The sequence below is a fragment of the Thalassophryne amazonica genome, chromosome 6, assembly GCF_902500255.1.
Source record: "Thalassophryne amazonica chromosome 6, fThaAma1.1, whole genome shotgun sequence".
Classification (NCBI taxonomy): Eukaryota; Metazoa; Chordata; class Actinopteri; order Batrachoidiformes; family Batrachoididae; genus Thalassophryne; species Thalassophryne amazonica.
Window position 1 is genome coordinate 104,888,569 of NC_047108.1, and position 18,594 is coordinate 104,907,162.

At 42.7% G+C, this 18,594-nt stretch overlaps 1 protein-coding gene across 1 annotated transcript in view; it reads left to right on the forward strand.

The window, feature by feature from the left end:
* The window catches only part of hspg2 (heparan sulfate proteoglycan 2), a 294,827-nt gene that overhangs the window by 149,968 nt on the left and 126,265 nt on the right, over positions 1-18,594 (forward strand). The window contains 8 exon segments of the mRNA XM_034173084.1: positions 4,970-5,079; positions 7,624-7,682; positions 7,900-8,072; positions 16,284-16,409; positions 16,533-16,748; positions 17,542-17,661; positions 17,800-17,931; positions 18,342-18,486. Coding sequence (XP_034028975.1) covers positions 4,970-5,079; positions 7,624-7,682; positions 7,900-8,072; positions 16,284-16,409; positions 16,533-16,748; positions 17,542-17,661; positions 17,800-17,931; positions 18,342-18,486 — 1,081 coding nt within the window.

Sequence of the window (18,594 nt, forward strand, 5' to 3'; positions counted from 1 at the left end):
TTGTAGGGGAGGCTGTGGCCAAAGTAACATTTTACATTTATATCCCCCTGAAACACTGTTGCCTGCGTTTTGAGTGCTAAATTTTAAGTAAAGACAAATTTTTTTTTTTAATCTTTTGTTACAGCTTGCCGCACGGTGGCTTAGTGGTTAGCACTATTGCCTCACAGCGAGAAGGTCATGGGTTCAATTCCCGCCTGTGGCCCTTCTGTGTGGAGTTTGCATGTTTTCCCCTGTGTTTGCGTGGGTTTCCTCCAGGTGCTCCGGCTTCCTCCCACATCCAAAGACATGTGGGTTAGGTGGATTGGAATCTTTAAATATTGTCTGTAGGTGTGTGAGTGGGTGTGAATGTGTTTGTCTGTTTGTGGCCCTGTGACAGACTTGCATCCTGTCCTGGTTGTACCCCGCCTCGCGCTCTATGACTGCTGGGATAGGCTCCAGCCCCCACAACCCTTAATTGGACTAAGTGGTTGAAGATGTGTGTGTGTGTGTGTGTGTGTGTGTGTGTGTGTGTGTGTGTGTGTGTGTGTGTGTGTGTGTGTGTGTGTGTGTGTGTGTGTGTGTGTGTGTGTATTACAGCCTTACTTTAAAGCCAAAAGAAAGAGGCATCAGACCAAAACATGGAAGAGTGTAGAAATGTGTGTCACTGCACAGGAGCTAATTTATACACAGCAGTTTGCTATAGAAAATCTGTACAAATATTTTTTAACTTCAAGATTAATTTCTGATTATGATTTTGAAGTTTAAAAACACACCAAAGAATGTTGGGAAAGTGTAGTGACACGGACCCACAACAGGGGGCGTAAATGAACGGACAATGGAAGGAGTTAAATTAGAACACTTTACTGTTGTGAATGTCACAACCAAACACAGCAGATTACAGAATGTACACAAGTCAATTAATAAAGGTGTCGTGTGGGCAGGCTCGACGATAGGAGACGCCCATCTGGAGATGAACCGGAACCACACGATTTCCACCGCCACTGAACCCGAGGGATACTGGAGCCGCCAAGTCCCGAAGTCCCCAGGTGGCCACCGTCTCAGCGTGTCGGATCTGGTACTGCTGGCAGAAAACAAAAACAGTCAAGTGTGGGTGTGTGTGCACCCAGTAACAATTATGGTGGGAATTCCACCTCCACCTCTCACTCAATACGTGTTGCAGCGATCCCTCAGAGGAAAAGAGTGCCGTCCTGCACCAGCCTCCACAAACTAAGGACCGGTACTCCTGCAAACACTCACAATAGATAGATTTAGAAAATTACCACAAAGGCTGAGGATATTACCTCTTGATGAAGATGATATCTCGGCAATGTGGTGGAGGTGTCTTCCTGCTTTTATTCCAGATGTGGAGTAGATGATCAGTGACAGCTGTCATGGTTGATGGGTGACAGCTGTCACCACGGGCTTGTTCCTGGAGGCGGCAGCGCCCCTCTCGTGCCTGAAGCCTGCACTTCAGGCAGGGCGCCCTCTGGTGGTGGGCCAGCAGTACCTCCTCTTCTGGGGGCCCACACAACAAAAGAAGGCCCTTTATAAGCCCATAAAGCCAAAGCTTCAGCAGGGTCAAAGCCTAAGCAGTCCCCGAACCCTGTTGTATTTCGTTTTGGCTTTGGTGTCCTTCGTTAGTGCCGTTGAGATCGGGGCTTCATTGCTAGGAAAGTTCAATGACCAAAATATCAACATTCTGGGTGCAGTGAACATCTTTTCACTACTATTTGATTTCTTTGTGGGACTGACATCATTATTCAAGCATTCAAAAGGCTATTCCTACCACCACACAACTCCAACCACACACGAGAAAGTTTTTTGACAGTTCTTGTTATTGAAAGAAACCGTGTCTCCCTAACCGGATAGAGTTGTGACGTCATCACGCATGCGCGGAGGTGCTGTCTAGCAGGATGTTGAAAATTGTCCATTACAGTGTCATGCCTCCACCAGCTAATATCTCAACTTTGCATAATGTCAATACATGACATCATTGTATTCACATTTGTTAGCTCAGAAGAGCTAACCAGAGAAGTCTGTGCAGAAACCTGCATGTCATTATGTCATGGAGTTGCTGAGATGCATGTTCTCCCCGTGTTTGCCTGGGTTACTTCCAGATGCTCCGGCTTTCTCTCACCTCAGAGACATGCAGGTTAGGTTAGGCGATTTTAAACTGACATGTGTAAGTGAGAGTGTGAATGAGTTTGTCCGTCTGTTTGTGTCGGCCTGTCCATGGTGTACCTCACCTCTCACACAATGACTGCTGGGATAGGCTCTGGCCCCGTCACCCATAATGGGACTAACCAGGTTCAGAAAATGATTGAATTCATGTAGTTGCTGAGTAGTGGTCAGTAATGTAATTTAGATAGTGACCTCTGATTTTGACCTTAGACATATGACCTTGTCATAATCTGTGTTGTGAGAGGATGGTCCACTGTGTTCACCCGCCAAGGTTGCTAGAAATTATTTTGTCCAATTTGAAGATATCACAAATAGACACACATATTCATCATAGCAGCCTCTTTCCAAAAACAAAAATCACAACGGAACAAAACAAAAAACCTGTTTGAAACCAATTATTGATCAGGTCAGGTCTGGGAGCATGCACAGGTGCTGGGTATTGCCACATCCAACAGACTACGGAACGATCTTGGGTCTTGGTTGGCAACCACCTGGGCATCCCAAGTTATTGATGATGATATATGTTTAGATTTGTGGAATAATTGCTGTATTCTGTATGTTGGCATGCATAATCAAATTGAAATATTCTCTCTCCCACTTTTCTGCACAGTTTAGAGCCCAGCGGCACAGTGTTGCATTTTTGGGGGTTTTGTTCCTTACTCAAGGACAGTTTGCAGAGATAGTGCAAGCTGTAGTTATGATATGAACCAGGTGCTAGAACGTCAACAACCACCAAGACTTTAAGTTAATCAGTTTGCTTGAACTAACTTGGATTATATGATGAGATATCTACTTTCAAGTGGTAGTCCAAGCAGATTAAAACTAATTGCAGTCACTTTGGGCTGGATTTACTAAGATCCTAGATAACAATTGCGAAACTGCATGGGTAATCCAAACATTTGCACTTTGGAGTGGAGGCAGTCTGCAGGTGATTTACTCAGAGTAAATGTGAAGTTGATTGCAATAATGTGACATGAACAGCAGTATGTAAATTAAGATTTTGTGGGTTAATGAAATTAAGTCACTCACATAAGTTAAATTACTGTCATTATTGTCCAATGTTTGATCTATTTTTAAAACTAATTATACTTGGTGCTGTTACTACATCCTTTTGCAGACTGTTCCATGTATCCACCACTTTCCTTGTGAATGAAAATTTCCTCAAATGCAGAAATGACCTTCTTTTAAATAATTTCTTGCTGTTGGTTTTTCTTTTGTCTTCTGATAATGGGAGACCAGGAGTACATTCACTTTGGACTCTGCAGCATAACTATGCTCAAGAGTTGGCTGTGGAAAAGAAAAATTAAACAATCTGGGACACTAATAGCGTCTGTTTTTTGCCGTTTGAAACCATGGCTTTAACTGATTGTGCTCGGCAGCCTGCTGTTCCAGATTGCCATTCCAAAACAGACTGCACAGAATTAAAAAAGAAAAGAAAACATCATTCATTGTCAACGCTGGACACAGACTCGGATACTGTATGTGTGTCTGTTTTTGGTCTACCTCTTACATTTATTCTTAAAGAAACAACCACGAAATAAAGCAAATATGCTCAACCTTTGCAATAAATTCATTCATTCATTTTCTACACCTGCTTACTCCAATCAAGGGTCACAGGGAGGCTGGAACCTATCCCAGCAGTCAGAGGGCGAGAGGTGGGGTCCACCCTGGACACACCTCCAGTCTGTCATAGGGCTGTTTAAAATGAATTGCTTTTTTAAAATTCTTTTTGGCCTTGATAAATCATGTCGCATTTGCAAACTTCACCTATTTGCATTTTTTCCACCTGCAATTTTGGGCTCTTGGGTGTACAAACCCCATATTGCATATTCATGAAGGCAAACAAGCTAAATGGTCAATTTTGTGCTTTTGACAGATGCGATCATCCTTGTGCACTGTTAGTAACTCAGGATGTATTTGCAAGTGCAGTGGGGTTTACACACATTTTTATACACAGAAATGTTTAGTAAATCAGGCCCTATATGGTTAATGTACAAAGTATCTGCTGTTGTCCCCAAATTTTGTGTGTTTAACAGCCACGTGGTCTTATGATCGACCATTGATATGGTTCAAATGTGTAACTTAGTCCATGTGTTTGATAATGTTGAGGCTACCTTCCAGACACATTCACAGACAGTTTTCTTCATCTTCCTCTGCAGCTGCTGGCAGAATAGTGACGGTGACTCAAACCCTCACTTACCTTCCAACTCTCTGATATCATCACCCTTCACACTAAAAATCTGGGGCAAAATGGTGATCCAGCTGTTTTGGTGACTTTCTCCATGATCCGCAATGGAATACAGCTTTTAGGATTGCTCATATTCATTATGTTTCTTGGACCACAGACACAGACCATCCCTTTTCATCTGTTTGCAGCTGTAGTGGTTGCGTGTCTCCGTGTTTATGGCCTACAAAGACAGGAAAGCACGACGCGATACTGTAATTTAATTGCTATGTTCTAGTGTGCAGGCGAAGAGTGTTTCTGTCAGTTTGTGCCTCATGTTCGGGTCTCTGCAGGGTGCAACCCTGCTGTTGCTGGATTTACCAGATCTGACCACAACTGTGATATGAAAATAGATGCTGTAATTTGTTTATGGTTTCTCTTTCCACCACAGTAATGTTCTTCTGTTTTTACTTTCTCATACATTTAAACAAGGTTTTCACAAAAAGGAATAGTTCCCAAACAATGTAGCTTTATCTTCTTTATATAGCTTATGACTTAATTATGAGGAAAATACTAATAGTAAGCATCTGTCTGGTGTTTCTTATGTACTGTCATCTGACAGATTGATCTTCTTTGTGTTTCCAGTCTATTATAGAGCTTTAGTCAACTTCACTGACTCTCTGGTCTATGGTCCAGAGCTCGAAGACATCTTCTCTCCAGCCTTTATTGAAATCTCTGAAGCAGTAGTGGACACGGTAAGGCCTGTCCTGACCAGGGAGACTCAGCTATGCTTAGCTGTAGTGTGCTGAAGCCATTTTCAGACACGCATTGTGTTACAAAGCATGCAAGTACGCATATGCCAATAAAGTGACAACATTTTGAGTTTAAAACACATTACTCCAAACCTTAGTTACAAATTTCACAATATTTGCCATCTCATAGTGGGGCTATTCCACGGAGTACAGTTCCTTCCCGCTTTATCCCGTATAGCAAATCGGGGTGCGTTTTGAAGAATCAAAATAACTTCTTTATCCATCTTTGTCAATCTTGAACAAACTTGGTGTACGTAGTAGTTACGGCCATCATCGACACCAGTTTTGAAATCGGGGTCCAATTTCGAACTGTACAAAAATTTCATCCCGATTTGCAAACTCATTGTTAGTGCATGGTAACTCTGGGTGTTCAGTCTTAACAGCTTCAGTCATGTTTGAACGGCTTTGAAATTTGTTTGATCGTGCTCCATGGGGGTTAAAATTTGAAAATGAATCAGCGTTTGTTGCGGTTCTGGTCGCGGCTTCTTACATTTGTTTTTGGGTTGGCTACACTTTAAAAGGCAGCCTGTTAGGAGGCAAGATGGATTAAGCCATTTCATCCCGTTTTTGCACTTTTTTGGATCATGGCTGATTGTAATAGAATGGTGCCCTGTGCAATAGGGGTGTTAGGTCAAACGAAGGCTTGTGAATGAGGATGGTGTGTCATCCTCATCCTCAAAAGGGAGGGAGGGGGAGCTCTATAAAATGAATACCATATGTCTCATTCAACAGTTTACTTCTAGTACTAGTAGTCATTGATCAGACTGGACTGTTTGCACTACAATGTAAATTAAACAAGTTGGCAGAAGTAAAAAAAAAGAAAAGAAAAGAAAACACTGCCAGAATTGATCCCTCAATTTTTTTAAGTTATGAACTTGAAATTAGTGTTGCGTATGTCTTTTGAAAGCAGCTAAACTAAAAATCCTGATTAAAGCACCTCATATTTTTATTTGTTCCAACTTACAATATTCAAGTTAATAGAACGTAAAAATTTTAAACACAAAAAAACCATTTTCAAATAATACAGAATCAACACAGAGTGTAGTTTTCCTTAAGGGATTTGCATTTTAACATATTGGGACTTAGTGTACAAAAAGTTAATTTATTTGAAGTAATCTGTTAAATCAGTTTTATGAGTTCTGCCAACTTGTTTGGGTTTATATTTTATGTCAGGGTATCATTTCTGCAACTAATTAGGCCAATCAATCAGCATCAAGCAATGACACAATTAATCCATATAACCACAACTAGACTGTATTATTGCTTATTGCTGATTGATATTTGTTCAAGCAGTAAGTTACATGTAATGTGGTTGGTTGAAATTTTTCCTTCAGCTGCCCTGTAATTGGTGCAGATGGATAAACATCCATCCATTTTCTTCCGCTTTATCCGGAGTCGGGTCGCGGGGGCAGCAGCTCAAGCAAAGCCGCCCAGACCTCCCGATCCACACACACCTCCCCCAGCTCCTCCGGGGGAACCCCAAGGCGTTCCCAAGCCAGCCGAGAGATGTAGTCCCTCCAGCGTGTCCTGGGTCTTCCCCGGGGCCTCCTCCCAATGGGATGTGCCCGGAACACCTCTCCAGCAAGGCGTCCAGGGGGCATCCGGAAAAGATGCCTGAGCCACCTCAACTGACTCCTTTCGACGTGGAGGAGCAGCGGCTCGACTCCGAGCTCCTCCCGAGTGACCGAGCTCCTCATCCTATCTCTAAGGGAGCGCCCAGCCACCCTGCAGAGGAAACTTATCTCGGCCCGCTTGTACTCGTGATCTCGTTCTTTCGGTCATGAGCCAAATCTCATGACCATAGGTGAGGGTCGGAAGGTAGATCGATCGGTAAATCAAGAGCTTTGCAGATGGATAAACAATCAAACTAATTCTTAGCTATTTTACAAATCTCTGGACAATTTTAATAACTGGACCCTACCTGTACAACTCCTCACTCAGGGGCAAAGAGGAGTAACAGGAAGACAGAGGACGGGAAGGAGTTGTAGCCAGTAAAATAGTATTTCTCGTATTTATATTTGTATTGTATTGTATCTGATGCTCTGTGTGCTTCTTACCCTGTGTGCTGGTATTCAGTGCTGCTGGAACATCCATTTCCCTTAGGGGGTTTTCCCAAGGGATTAATAAAGTTCTGTCTAATCTAATCTAGATTATCCCGAATCATATGATGAATCTATTTAGATTGCTTTAATTATAAATATAAATATAAATATAAATCATAATCCTGTGAGTCTTGAAGGAAGCTTGGTGGAAAAGTTACGAGGTCCCACATAGGAATGTTAACACAATATTTGCAGATGCAAATTTGCAATTAAGCGCAAATAGAGAACAGAAATTGCATGTCTGAAAGGGCCTTAAGATGTTTATTTCTTTACAAGATTGATGCATTTCTTTTCTGACTTTGCTGATGAAAGAATTTAGGACCTGATGTCTGAAAATTTGTTCCGGATTTGTATTTTTCAACTTAATGAAGTTTTCCTCCCATAGTTGGAATCAGAGTACAACAAGATCCCAGGTATCCAGACAGTGAGCGTGGTCCTCATTAAGTAAGAACACAAATACTGTAAATCAAAGCTTTTGACATGTAGATATCCTGCAGCTGTGTATTTCTACCTGAATGTCTTTGTCATAGTGTGACCAGGTGATAATTGCTATCATTTTTTTTTTCAGTCTGCACAATGCCAGTAGTGTAGGCTTGTAGTCAGTAATTCCTTAAAAGTACAACTTAACAGATGGTGTTTTCCACCTTTTTGTTTTATGTAGGAAGGTGGTAAGAGAGGATGGTGTGGATGTATTTGTGGAGATGGATGTGGGTTCTGACGAGAACAGCAGAGATGAAGAGATCCGCAGTGTGCTGTATAATGTGGTGAAAGACGGAGCCATTGCTTCTTATGTCACATCAGTGCAGGGATTTCAGTTCAGACGGCTTGGAGAAGGTAAGAAAACACCACTGAGTGAGGGGCATGACTGCACAAAACACCTTTCCATATACAGTGCATACGGAAAGTATTCACAGTGCTTCACTTTTTTCACAGTTTGTTACGTTACAGCCTTATTCCAAAATGGATGAAATTAATTTTTTCCCCTCAAAGGTCTACTCACAACACCTCATAATGCTGTGAAAAAAGTTTTTTTAGATTTTCACAAATTTATTAAAAATAAAAAACTAAGAAATCATGTAAAGAAGTATTCACAGCCTTTGCCATGAAGCTCAGAATTGAGCTCAGGTGCATCCTGTTTCCACTGATCATCCTTGAGATGTTTCTACGGCTTGATTGGAGCCCACCTGGGGTAAATTCAATTGACTGGACATGATTTAGAAAGACACACACCTGTAAACATATAAGGTCCCACAGTTGACAGTGCATGTCAGAGCACAAACCAAGCATGAAGTCAAAGTAATTGTCTGTAGACCTGCGAGACAGGATTGTCTCAAAGCACAAATTTGGGGAAGAATACAGAAACATTTCTGCTGCTTTGAAGGTCCCGATGAGTACAGTGGCCTCTTCCTAGAGCTGGACGCCCGTCTAAACTGAGCAATTAGGGGAGAAGGGCCTAAGCCAGGGAGGTGAACAAGAACCTGGTGGCCACTCTGTCAGAGCTCCAGTATTCCTCTGTGGAGAGAGGAGAACCTTCCAGAAGGACAACCGACTCTGCAGCCAATCAGGCCTGTATGGTAGAGTGGCCAGACAGAAGCCATTCCTTAGTTAAAACGTACATGGCGGCCCACCTGGAGTTTGCCAAAAGGCACCTGAAGGACTCTCAGACCATGAGAAACAAAATTCTCTGGTCTGATGAGACAAATATGAACTCCTTGGCATGAATCCCAGGTGTCATGTTTGGAGGAAACCAGGCACCATCCGACAGTGAAGCATGGTGGAGGCAGCATCATGCTGTGGGGATGTTTTTCAGCGGCAGGAACTGGGAGACTAGTCAGGATTGAGGGGACGAGAGACATCCTGGATGACAACCTGCTCCAGAGCACTCTGACCTCCGACTGGGTGACAGTTCATCTTTCAGCAGGACAATGACTCTAAGCACAGCCAAGATATCAAAGGAGTGGCTTCAGGACAACTCTGTGAATGTCCTTGAGTGGTCCAGCCAGAGCCCAGACCTGAATCCGATTGAACGTCTCTGGAGAGATCTGAAAATGTCTGTGCACCGACGCTCCCCATCCAACCTGATGGAGCTTGAGAGATGTTGCAAAGAGGAATGGGCATAACTGCCCAAAGATAGATGCACCAAGCTTAATCAAAGTCAAGAAGACTTGAGGCTGTAATTGCTGCCAAAGGTGCATCAACAAAGTATTGAGCAAAGGGTGTGAATACTTATGTACATGTGATGTCTTAGTTTTTATTTTTAATAAATTTGTAAAAATAATAATAATGAAAAACTTTGGCATGTTGTCATTATGTGTTGTGAGTAGGATTTTTGAGGGGAAATATAGAATTTCATAAATTTTGGAATAATGCTGTAACGTAACAAAATGTGAAAAAAGTCAAGTGCTGTGAATGCTTTCTGAATGTGCTGCACATATATATATATATATATATATATATATATATATATATATATATACACTTAACAAAAATATAAACACAACACTTTTGGTTTTGCTCCCATTTTGTATGAGATGAATTCAAAGATCTAAAACTTTTTCCACATACACAATATCACCATTTCCCTCAAATACGAGGTCTGTGAGAAAAGTAACGGACCTTATTATTTTTTTCAAAAAGTATATGGATTTGAATCACGTGTGATTACATCAGACATGCTTGAACCCTCATGGGCATGCAAGAGTTTTTTCACGCCTGTCGGTTACGTCATTCGCCTGTGGGCAGTCTTTGAGTGAGGAGTGGCCCACCCTCTCGTCGATTTTTTTTCATTGTTTAGGAATGGCTCAGAGACTGCTGCTTTGTTTGATCAAAATTTTTTCAAAACCTGTAAGGCACAACTGAGTGGACATCATTCGATAAATTCAACTGGTTTTCGGTGAAAATTTTAATGGCTGATGAGAGATTTTGGAGTTTTACTGTCACCGTAAGGACGGCCCACGGCGCCTGACGGCAATCTGCGCTTCGAGGCGGCAGCGTCTCGCTGTTTCAAGCTGAAAACTTTCTAATTTCAGGTTCTGTGGACCCAAGACGTCATGAGATAACAGAGAACTTTCAGAAGAATTTGGGATCAGGAGTTTATGACAGCCTCAACACTGCATTTAATCTATTATTAGACTCTATTGGCTTTGCTCAAAAAGTAAATGAGTCCACCCACCACTTTAATCATATCTTAGATCTTGTTCTGACTTATGGTATGGAAATAGAAGACTTAACAGTATTCCCTGAAAACTCCCTTCTGTCTGATCATTTCTTAATAACATTTACATTTACTCTGATGGACTACCCAGCAGTAGGGAATAAGTTTCATTACACTAGAAGTCTTTCAGAAAGCGCTGTAACTAGGTTTAAGGATATGATTCCTTCTTTATGTTCTCTAATGCCATATACCAACACAGTGCAGAGTAGCTACCTAAACTCTGTAAGGGAGATAGAGTATCTCGTCAATAGTTTTACATCCTCATTGAAGACAACTTTGGATGCTGTAGCTCCTCTTAAAAAGAGAGCTTTAAATCAGAAGTGTCTGACTCCGTGGTATAACTCACAAACTCGTAGCTTAAAGCAGATAACCCGTAAGTTGGAGAGGAAATGGCGTCTCACTAATTTAGAAGATCTTCACTTAGCCTGGAAAAAAGAGTCTATTGCTCTATAAAAAAGCCCTCCGTAAGCTAGGACATCTTTCTACTCATCACTAATTGAAGAAAATAAGAACAACCCCAGGTTTCTTTTCAGCACTGTAGCCAGGCTGACAAAGAGTCAGAGCTCTATTGAGCTGAGTATTCCATTAACTTTAACTAGTAATGACTTCATGACTTTCTTTGCTAACAAAATTTAACTATTAGAGAAAAATTACTCATACCATCCCAAAGACGTATCGTTATCTTTGGCTGCTTTCAGTGATGCCGGTATTTGGTTAGACTCTTTCTCTCCGATTGTTCTGTCTGAGTTATTTTCATTAGTTACTTCATCCAAACCATCAACATGTTTATTAGACCCCATTCCTACCAGGCTGCTCAAGGAAGCCCTACCATTATTTAATGCTTCGATCTTAAATATGATCAATCTATCTTTGTTAGTTGGCTATGTACCACAGGCTTTTAAGGTGGCAGTAATTAACCATTACTTAAAAGCCATCACTTGACCCAGCTATCTTAGCTATTTATAGGCCAATCTCCAACCTTCCTTTTCTCTCAAAAATTCTTGAAAGGGTAGTTGTAAAACAGCTAACTGATCATCTGCAGAGGAATGGTCTATTTGAAGAGTTTCAGTCAGGTTTTAGAATTCATCATAGTACAGAAACAGGCATAGTGACGGTTACAAATGATCTTCTTATGGCCTCGGACAGTGGACTCATCTCTTGTGCTTGTTCTGTTAGACCTCAGTGCTGCTTTTGATACTGTTGACCATAAATTTTATACAGAGATTAGAGCATGCCATAGGTATTAAAGGCACTGCGCTGCGGTGGTTTGAATCATATTTGTCTAATAGATTACAATTTGTTCATGTAAATGGTGAATCTTCTTCACAGACTAAAGTTAATTATGGAGTTCCACAAGGTTCTGTGCTAGGACCAATTTTATTCACTTTATACATGCTTCCCTTAGGCAGTATTATTAGACGGTATTGCTTAAATTTTCATTGTTACGCAGATGATACCCAGCTTTATCTATCCATGAAGCCAGAGGACACACACCAATTAGCTAAACTGCAGGATTGTCTTACAGACATAAAGACATGGATGACCTCTAATTTCCTGCTTTTAAACTCAGATAAAACTGAAGTTATTGTACTTGGCCCCACAAATCTTAGAAACATGGTGTCTAACCAGATCCTTACTCTGGATGGCATTACCCTGACCTCTAGTAATACTGTGAGAAATCTTGGAGTCATTTTTGATCAGGATATGTCATTCAAAGCGCATATTAAACAAATATGTAGGACTGCTTTTTTGCATTTACGCAATATCTCTAAAATCAGAAAGGTCTTGTCTCAGAGTGATGCTGAAAAACTAATTCATGCATTTATTTCCTCTAGGCTGGACTATTGTAATTCATTATTATCAGGTTGTCCTAAAAGTTCCCTTAAAAGCCTTCAGTTAATTCAAAATGCTGCAGCTAGAGTACTGACAGGGACTAGAAGGAGAGAGCATATCTCACCCATATTGGCCTCTCTTCATTGGCTTCCTGTTAATTCTAGAATATAATTTAAAATTCTTCTTCTTACTTATAAGGTTCTGAATAATCAGGTCCCATCTTATCTTAGGGACCTCGTAGTACCATATCACCCCAATAGAGCGCTTCGCTCTCAGACTGCAGGCTTACTTGTAGTTCCTAGGGTTTGTAAGAGTAGAATGGGAGGCAGAGCCTTCAGCTTTCAGGCTCCTCTCCTGTGGAACCAGCTCCCAATTCAGATCAGGGAGACAGACACCCTCTCTACTTTTAAGATTAGGCTTAAAACTTTCCTTTTTGCTAAAGCTTATAGTAGGGCTGGATCAGTTGACCTGAACCATCCCTTAGTTATGCTGCTATAGATGTAGATGCTGGGGGGTTCCCATGATGCACTGTTTTCTTTCTCTTTTTGCTCGGTATGCACCACTCTGCATTTAATCATTAGTGATCATCTCTGTCCCCCTCCACAGCATGTCTTTTTCCTGGTTCTCTCCCTCAGCCCATCCAGTCCAGCAGAAGACTGCCCCTCCCTGAGCCTGGTTCTGCTGGAGGTTTTCTTCCTGTTAAAAGGGAGTTTTTCCTTCCCAACTGTAGCCAAGTGCTTGCTCACAGGGGGCGTTTTGACCGTTGGGGTTTTACATAATTATTGTATGGCCTTGCCTTACAATATAAAGCGGCCTTGGGGCAACTGTTTGTTGTGATTTGGCGCTATATAAAAAAATAAAAGAAAAGAAAGAAAGAAAGAGTTTATCCAGACATTCCCACCTGTTAAAGGAGATTTTGTAATGAAGAACGTGCGGGCAGATTCGCATGTCGGGCCGGACCCGACCGCGGGGGGGTCGCCACAGGAGAAACACCTCCGTTGGAAACCTTAACGGACAAGTTGGAACATGCCCAAGCTGTTAAACAATTTCCTCAGATACTCACTTGTTGAAAGCCATCAAAAGCCGCCTGAATTTTACAAATGGTTTTCAACACGGAGGTGTTTTTCATGTCGCGTCGCAGACGGATTTGTCACGTCGTCACGGATCCGACTCGGCAAATTCGTCCGCACGTTCTTTCATTACAAAATCTCCTTTAACAGTGGAATGTCCGGGTAAACTCCTGATGCCGGCTTCTTCTGAAACGTCTCTGTTCTCTGACGATGTCCTGGGTGAACACAGCTTTAAATTAGGATGTTTTCAGCTCGAAACAGCCAGACGGACGCCACCTCCGACCGCGCCGCGCCGATCCGCTTTGTGGGCTGTGCTTAAAGCAAAAGAAACTCCACAATCTCTCATCAGCCGTTAAACTTTACACCGAAAACCAGCTGAATTTCTTGAATAGTGTCCACACGGATATCCCTCACCGGTCCTGAAAAAATTTGATAAAGCAACGCGCCCCGTCTCCCTGCAGCGTCTCAGACAAAGAGATTCCGACGGGAGGGGGAGTCCACACCTCACTCAAAGCCTGCCCACAGGCAAATGACGTCACCGACAGGCATGACAAAACTCACGCATGCGCACGAGGGTTCAAGCTTGTCTGACGTAAAAACATATGAATCAAATCCATTTATTTTTTGAAAAAAATAAAAAGGACCGCTTTTTATATCACAGACCTCGTATTGTTCACAAACCAGTCTAAATCTGTGATAGTGAGCACTTCTCCTTTGCTGAGATATTCCATCCCACCTCACAGGTGTGCCATATCAAGATGCTGATTAGACACCATGATTAGTGCACAGGTGTGCCTTAGACTGCCCACAATAAAAGGCCATTCTGAAAGGTGCAGTTTTATCACACAGCACAATGCCACAGATGTCGCAAGATTTGAGGGAGCGTGCAATTGGCATGCTGACAGCAGGAATGTCAACCAGAGCTGTTGCTCGTGTATTGAATGTTCATTTCTCTACCATAAGCCGTCTCCAAAGGCGTTTCAGAGAATTTGGCAGTACATCCAACCAGCCTCACAACCGCAGACCAGTGTAACCACACCAGCCCAGGACCTCCACATCCAGCATGTTCACCTCCAAGATCGTCTGAGACCAGCCACTCGGACAGCTGCTGAAACAATCGGTTTGCATAACCAAAGAATTTCTGCACAAACTGTCAGAAACCGTCTCAGGGAAGCTCATCTGCATGCTCGTCGTCCTCATCGGGGTCTCGACCTGACTCCAGTTCGTCGTCGTAACCGACTTGAGTGGGCAAATGCTCACATTCGCTGGCGTTTGGCACGTTGGAGAGGTGTTCTCTTCACAGATGAATCCCGGTTCACACTGTCCAGGGCAGATGGCAGACAGCGTGTGTGGCGTTGTGTGGGTGAGCGGTTTTCTGATGTCAATGTTGTGGATCGAGTGGCCCATGGTGGCGGTGGGGTTATGGTATGGGCAGGCGTCTGTTATGGATGAAGAACACAGGTGCATTTTATTGATGGCATTTTGAATGGACAGAGACACCGTGACGAGATCCTGAGGCCCACTGTTGTGCCATACATCCAAGAACATCACCTCATGTTGCAGCAGGATAATGCACAGCCCCATGTTGCAAGGATCTGTACACAATTCTTGGAAGCTGAAAATGTCCCAGTTCTTGCATGGCCGGCATACTCACCGGACATGTCACCCATTGAGCATGTTTGGGATGCTCTTGACCGGTGTATACGACAGCGTGTACCAGTTCCTGCCAATATCCAGCAACTTTGCACAGCCATTGAAGAGGAGTGGACCAACATTCCACAGGCCACAATTGACAACCTGATCAACTCTATGCGAAGGAGATGTGTTGCACTGCATGAGGCAAATGGTGGTCACACCAGATACTGACTGGTATCCCCCCCAATAAAACAAAACTGCACCTTTCAGAGTGGCCTTTTATTGTGGGCAGTCTAAGGCACACCTGTGCACTAATCATGGTGTCTAATCAGCATCTTGATATGGCACACCTGTGAGGTGGGATGGATTATCTCAGCAAAGGAGAAGTGCTCATTATCACAGATTTAGACTGGTTTGTGAACAATATTTGAGGGAAATGGTGATATTGTGTATGTGGAAAAGTTTTAGATCTTTGAGTTCATCTCATACAAAATGGGAGCAAAACCAAAAGTGTTGCGTTTATATTTTTGTTAAGTGTATATATAATAGCAAATCAAAGTAATTTGTGGGGTCAGACAGTAGCCTTAATTTTTTCATATGATTTGTAGCTCCACCTCTGCCTCCAGTGGATCCTGTGGCAGTACCAGGTTTGTACTGTGTGCATGGTGCCTGAGCTAACTGTGCTGTAGGATTGGATGACTTAAGAATGGCGAGTTGAACTGTTCCTTTTTTTATGGCATTGAAATCATCTGGTGACCTTTACTTCGACATGCGCAAGAGTGTTCATGTGATCTGAGGAATGTCCTGCATGGGAACACCCATATAAATTGACTGACCACGTGCAAGCAAAACGGATGGTTGCATGGCATCAGTTTGATCGAGGAATGCTGCCTTTTATTGCAGTCTCTACCAGTTTTGGATTCATGCAAATTCCACCAAACCCCAAGCCAACCACAGAAACAGAATGGCTAACGCTATAGCCATCAGGTCGTAACACTGCCTGGCGTATTGGCTCTCCAACCACACACACACACACACACACACACACACAAAACAAAACAATAATTTTTGCAAATATTAACATATCTTGGAGAATCTCAATGTCCACCTTGAAGTCTGTCTCTAAATATAATATTTACAGCATGTTTGCATTGACTTGCTGTTGTAGTCCAGCTCTTTTTTTTTTTTTCACCAGGACACTGGTGTTGTTTGATGTTGTGCTGTTGTGTTTGGGCTGTGAAGTAGCCTTGGCTTGCATGTCATTGATGCCTCCCCTCCCTGCATCTCTCTCAGTAATCCCTCACATCAGACCATGCATGGCAGATGAGCACAGGTGTGGTGATGGAACGTGCATCTTGATGGAATACCTGTGTGACAACAGACCAGACTGCAGAGACATGAGTGATGAGACAGACTGCGGTGAGTTGCTTCAGGATTTAACATGGTTTGCTATATAATGCAATCCTGGCTGGTTGCATGATTTAGTCAGTTGTTATTAACCACTTTATGCAGCTGCTACATTTAATTAGACATCTTCTTTAGCTACAAAACAGCCAGTCTCTCCAGTTACCACAACCGCCGCTGCAACAACTACCACCCCTACTACCACCACCACCAAGAAGCCCATAAGGTACCCAGGTGTCCCCGGACCCTGCAGAGTGGACCAGGCAACTTGCCAGAGTGGCGAGTGTATCCCTAGGGATTACCTCTGTGATGGAGAGAAGGACTGCTCAGATGGAAGTGATGAGTTCAGATGTGGTAAATTATAATCTAACACACACACTCACATAGAGCTGCTGACTCAAATAGCAATAGCCCAACTCCAGGGTAAAACACAAAATAATGTGGAAGACTGAACTCAGAATTGTATAATAACTCGTCTATGAGAGCTGAATTTGCTTCCTGTGAATTCAAATGGCATTGGTGTTAAAATATTCACAATCCGGTGACAATGGAGCTGTCTACTCTCAAAAGATGAAAGTGGTGTGCAGCCCATTGGGTCTGGTGCTTATTCCTTGATACTGTAGAACAGAACTTAATGAGAGTACAGTGCTCCTCCTCACTGGGATGCCAGACAATCGCAGGTTACTTCCCAACCCGAGGTTGGTGACAGATTATCACTAGGTGGACTGGGACAGTACAGATCATGTGTCTTGTCCGAGGACACAGAGAGGTTGCGTGACCAGGAATCAAATTCAGGTCAACATATTGGTATCCCAACTTGTTATGCCATTGAGTAAACAGTAGACATGTTCTGGATGTCTTCTTGATGTTTTCACCTCATTAAAAAGACAACTAGATACGTATGTTCAAAGGTTATAGATTTAACCAATAAGTGTTTCTAATACTATGTTATTGATTCTAAAGCAAATAGGACATTCATTTTAAAGCGTTTTATTATTTTTGGCACTGTGAAAAGCCATGTTGAAACTGACAGGACTAGCTTGGAATTAAGAAGACTTGTCAGACTTTAAAGTCAACGCTGACGTCAGGATGTGGGTTTTTTCCCCGCTCAAGTTTTATTTAACCATAATCCACTGAACATCAACAGGTACTCCATCTCCGTGTGAACCCAACGAGTTCAAGTGTAAAAATGGCCGCTGTGCCCTCAAACTTTGGAGGTGTGATGGAGATAATGACTGTGAGGACAACTCTGATGAAACAGATTGCCGTAAGTTTCTGTTTTTTGTTGTTTTTTTCCCCCCAAGATTTGGAAAATGCTACATTCAGCTTTGTTGGCTATGAACTCAAACAAGTTTTTCCAAGTGATTAAAGGTTTCTACAAATCTTCAAATTTTCATAACTGCAGCCACTAAGGGTCCTGGTGACAGGTGTGCTCCTGAGCAGTTTGAATGCCTGAGTGATCGCACCTGCATCCCGGCTAGTTATCAGTGTGATGAAGAGCCAGACTGCCCTGACCGCTCTGATGAATATGGCTGCAGTAAGTGTCAGACCAACCGCTGTCTAATCCCCACATTTTTACTGCAACAGACATTTCCTTTGTTCCTTACTGGCACTTTGTCTCTGTTTTTTTTTAGCAGTGCCATGTAGTTACCCTTTGCCTTCCTTTGTGCACAGTGACTAATTTGCAGTGAATGAGGCTCTTTTTCACACATTCATTGACTGAGACACAGAATCTTGTTATAAGCCATCCAGTTTTGAGAACTGAAAGGGAATTGTTCATCCATAGCAGGGAATGATGTTTCCTTTGACTTTCTGGTATTTTTTTTTAAAAACTTAAAAACTTCACTTAATTTCCAAATGCCAGTCTCGTGCCGACCTTTTTGTGGATGTGCATCGATTATGTGGCTGAAACAGTTCTCATTTTTATTGCATTTTGACACTTTGCAGGCCCTCCCTCAGTGACGAGCCCACCGGAAGAATCCGTTCAAGCAGCACGGGGGGGCACAGTGATGTTCACCTGTCAGGCCGTTGGAGTGCCCACCCCCATCATAACCTGGAGACTTAACTGGGGACACATCCCCATCAGTGGCAGGTGGGATTGATGAGAAATTCTCCACCCCTCTGCCTTTTTATTATGCTCCCTGCTCAACAAGTTGGGGACCAGTATGTTTTCACTGCGTCCATCCTGGTGTCCATCTGT